The following is a 4,405-nucleotide window of genomic DNA, read 5'->3' as shown; positions in this document are numbered from 1 at the left end:
GAACATTAAATATGTGGTGGTTAGAGCATCAGAATGAGCCATAACAAATCCCAGATAGGCTCTTCACAAAACTCACCTGAATGACCTTGTGTCACTCACTGTCAGTCTGGCCAACCTCCCAAGGTTGTTGTGGGCATAAAGTGCAGAGCAGGAGAGCGATATATACTGTCTTGAGGTCACTGGAAGAGCAGTGGGATAGGAACACAACTAATAAATAAAAGGACAATATTCTGACAGGGCACTGAGTCTTAAGGATTTTGTGTGTGTTCTTGGGATCACTGTTTGGGACTCCGACGACCGTCTTTGCTAGATGACAACTCAGCAAGCTTTTGGAATTCTCCTGGGGAGGTTTAAGACTCCCAAACGCACAGTAAAGGCATCCTGCACAGGTAAAAGTTTCTGCTGCTTCTCCATACCAGAAGAGGTCTGCTTGGGTTAACTAGCAAATTCTTGTAAGGCAGTGGTAAACTTCAATACTTCAGAGCTCTGTATACTCATGTGAAGTCGAAGGCTTTCATGGCCAGCATCCATAGTTTTTTGTGGGTTTTTCGGGCATCATCTCTGAAGAGGCCAGCCACAGATGCTAGTGAAGTGTCAGAAACAAACTCTTCTAGAACATGGCAACATAGCCTGAAAAACCCACAAAACTCTGTATACTCACTTAGGTCTAAGCCCCATCTAAGTGGACAGGTAAGCAGGACTTGAGCGCATGGGGATGCCTGGCATCTAGGTGTATAAGGCTTAACAAAAGTTTGGCTAGAAAGAAGATCCTTCCTGGCAACTCAGAGAGGATACCCACCTGTCCTTCATATCTCCAGGGTGGGAGTTATAGTCCAACAACTATAACACTTCATTTTCAGTGTTGGGGACCCTTTGCTTTGGCCAAGCAGCAAACCAAGAATGGGAGATTGGGAAGACCCCTTTTTTCTCCTCTCTTCCCCTTTCATTTTCCCCGAAGATCTAAACCAGGCGTCTCTTTTATTCAATTTCTCTTTATTAATAATGTTATAAAAAGTTCATAAAAAAACAGATTTCTTTTTCTTTTTCTTTCTTTCTTTTTTTTTACAAAAAACAAACAAACAAGTGAAAGGAGGGGAAATAATAATAATAATAATAATAATGATAAAAAGTCCAACAAACCAACTCAAGAGATCACATAAATATAGACATTCTTTAGCACTTTCTTCTCCATTGAGGGTTGTTTTACTGGGAAGTCTAGTACCTCAGAACATCAGACTCGATTTCCTGGCGCTGGATCCACCATTTCGAAACCGGTCATCATACAGAAACACTAGAAATCCCAGCAAAGGGCTCTTTATCTTGGTTTTTGCAGAAGACCACTTGGGCTTAGATCAGTTTTGGTGAAGGGTTTTGTTGCCCTTCAGACAGCAGTCACAAGTGCAGGGACAGCTCCCATTGGAAACACTCCAGAAAAAGAAACTCAACACACACACACACACACACACACCCTAGAAATGTCCATGGAAAGAGTAAATGCTTCCTCTCTCTACCCCACGCATCAAAGGGGGGCACCCAAACCATACAAATAATGCAGTTTGAAACCAGTTTAAGTGCTGTAGCACCATCCATTTGGCCATGAAAAGCCAAAGGATGACCTTGGGCAAGTCACACTCTCTCAGCCTCAGAGGGAAGCAAGACAAAAACATAGGTTCACCTTAGGGTCGCCATAAGTTGGAAACCACTTGAAGGCAAACAACACACACAGCTCCCTCCTATGGCATCCTGGGATTTGTAGTTTTGGATGGCCCATTTCTCTCTCCAAGAATCCTGGGGCCTCCCCAGACTACAAATCCCAGGGTTCTGTAGGCATTTAAAGTGGGGTCAAACTCCATGATTTCTACTGCTCCCCAAAGAGAGATCTAGTCCATTCACGCACGCATACGCACACGCAGAGGCTGTTCCTTTCGGTCTTTTTTTAAAGAAAAGTAAAAAAAGACATTTATTTTAATAATAATAATAATAATAATAATAAAAAGACCTGCACGTAGGAAGGAATGTTAACAAGAGAGGTTCGGCAAATCAATGTGATTCCAATGGTGCGTGCAAAAGAATAACAATAATACAGATAATAATAATAATAATAAGAATCATAACCACAACGACAATAATAATAAAAAAATAAAGAGTCTTAGGGCACATCTCTCATGAAAACTCACACGGCATCATAGGTTCCTAGAGTTGGAAGAGACCTCCAAGGGCCATCCAGTCCAACCCTATCCTGCCATGCAGGAACTCTCAGTCAAAGCATCCCCACTGACAGATAAAGACCTCCAGGGAAGGAGACTCCACTGCACTCCATTGAGGGAGTGTGTTCCACTGTCGAACAGCCCTTACTCTCAGGAGGTTCCTCCTAATGTTGAGGCAGAATCTCTTTTCCTGGAGCTTGCATCCATTGGAGGCCACTTGGGAGTTTGGGGCTTGGACGGGGCGGGTGGAAAAGGGGATAAAAACAAAGCCTCACAGGATAAGAGCTGGAAGAGACTCCCAAGGGCCACCCAGCCTGACCCTTTGCCAGGCAGGAACACAGGACTGAAGCTCTCCCATCCAGCCTCTGTTGAAAAGCCTCCAAAGAAGGAGACTCCAACAGACTGTTTCCCCTGCCAACAGCCCTTACTACCAGGAGGATCTTCCTAACGTTTAGTCGGAATCTCTTTCCCTTGGCTTTGCATCTCTTGGGGGGCCACTTGGGAGAGGAAAAGGGGGTCCAGGAGAGGCTGCTGGAGCTGGGAGGGTCCTCGGAGGTCCTGCATCCCAGTCCCCCGCCATGCAGAAATACACAATGAAAGCCCTCCCAAGAGATGACTTCCAAGGGAGGGCAAGGGTTCCCCATCACAAGCCCTTACTCTCAGGAGGTTCTTCCTAGCGCTTCGAGGGGGTGGGTCTCTCTCTTTCCCTTCGGAGGCCCCTTGGGAGGGGAAGGGGAAGGGGCTCCCTCCAAGCCCCCCCCGGGCCCTTCCTCCCTTCCCTCCCTCCCTGTCCGCTCCATCCCCGGCGGGGCCTTCCCTTTAGGCCTGGACGAGGACGGCGCTGGGCCCCTCGGGGGCCGGCCCTTCGCGGAGCCGGCGTCGGTAGCGTCGGAGCCAGGCGCGGAGCTCGGCGATCTTGTAGCCCTCGGGCCCGCGGCCGCCCTGGTAGAGGACGGTGCGGTGCTGGACGACGTAGAGGCGCTCGAAGTAGGCCCCGTAGGCGGCGCTGGAGGCGTTGTCCATGGTGTCGACGGCCAGCGGGCAGCCGGGCGGCAGGGCGGCGTCGCGGAGGAGCAGCTCGGCGGCGCGGAGGCGGTCCTGGAGGCAGGTGTGGCGCGGGATCTGGAAGGCGGCGTCGGAGCTGACCCAGCCGTCCGAGGGGTGCGCCTCCTCGATGTAGACCAGGAGGAAGTCGGCCACGTCCAGGAAGCGGGCGGCCAGGCGGCGGAAGGCCCTCAGGCGGGCCATGAAGGGCGGTCAGGTGCAGCTGCCGAAGTTGAGGATCAGCGGCCGCGGGCCCCGGGCGAAGTCCAGCAGCCGCAGCCGGCGGCGTCCCTCCAGGCCGATCACCTCCGGGTTGGGCGCCGCGCAGCCCACCTGCGCCGCCTTGAAGAAGTCCAGCTTCTGCCCGTGCCAGACCGCCTTCAGAGACTCCCAGGTGAACATGCGGTTCGAGTCCGAGACGCAGAGCGGCGGGTCGCCCTCCGACGGCTCCTTCTCCTCCTCCTCCTCCTCCTCCTCGGCTCCCCCTTCCTCCCCTTCCTCCTCCTCCTCCTCCTCCTCCTCCGCTTCCTTGGCGGCCAAGAGCAGCTTCTTCCGAAGGCAGAGGAAGTCCAGCAGCCAGAGCATCAGCGCCGTCAGCAGGAAGCGCGGCAGCAGCACCAGGCAGGCGCCCACCTGCGCCAAGGCCTGCTGCAAGGACGACGGGGACGGAGACTGGGCCCCCATCGGGGAAAGAAAGGCCCCTCCGGGACACAGGACGCACCGGCGCCCCAACCCAAGCCCCGACGGCCGGCAGCGGAAGCCCAAGGCTGCTCCGGCTCTGGCTGCTCCCTCCGAGGGGCCCTGCTCCGGGCGGCCGCTGAGCCCAGGCGCTTCTTCTTCTCCCGCTTCTCCTGGAGCCCATTTTATAGTCGGGGATTTAAACCCCGAGCCCCGGGACTCCGCCCCCTTCCCCTCCGACGGCACAAGGCCACGCCCCCTTTGGGACTGGGGGGGGGAGGGGGAGGGGGAGGGGGGCTCCCGGAGAGAGAGAGAGAGAGAGAGAGAGAGAGAGAGAGAGAGAAGGAGCCCCGGACAGGAGAAGAGGAGGAGGAGAAAGGAAGGACCCCCCTCTGGAGAAGAGGAGGAAGGAAGGAAGGAAGGAAGGGAGAGGAGACGGGGGCAGCAAGAGAAGGCAGCCCCTTCTGAGGAGACTG

General features: G+C 53.7%; 1 protein-coding gene across 1 annotated transcript; it reads right to left on the bottom strand.

The window, feature by feature from the left end:
* Positions 1-813: 813 nt before the first annotated feature.
* DIO3 (iodothyronine deiodinase 3) lies at positions 814-4,185 on the bottom strand. The gene has a single exon (XM_089522546.1). It carries the CDS (start codon positions 3,933-3,935, stop codon positions 3,027-3,029), a length of 909 nt encoding a protein of 302 aa, XP_089378672.1. The 5' UTR covers positions 3,936-4,185; the 3' UTR covers positions 814-3,026.
* Between the last annotated feature and the right edge of the window lie 220 nt (positions 4,186-4,405).

The sequence above is a fragment of the Sceloporus occidentalis genome, unplaced genomic scaffold, assembly GCF_023333645.1.
Source record: "Sceloporus occidentalis isolate IW3139 unplaced genomic scaffold, rSceOcc1.0.p SCAF_4, whole genome shotgun sequence".
In the NCBI taxonomy this organism is placed as follows: Eukaryota; Metazoa; Chordata; class Lepidosauria; order Squamata; family Phrynosomatidae; genus Sceloporus; species Sceloporus occidentalis.
Note: the sequence above shows the minus strand (reverse complement) of the source record. Positions and strands in the feature narration are given on the sequence as shown.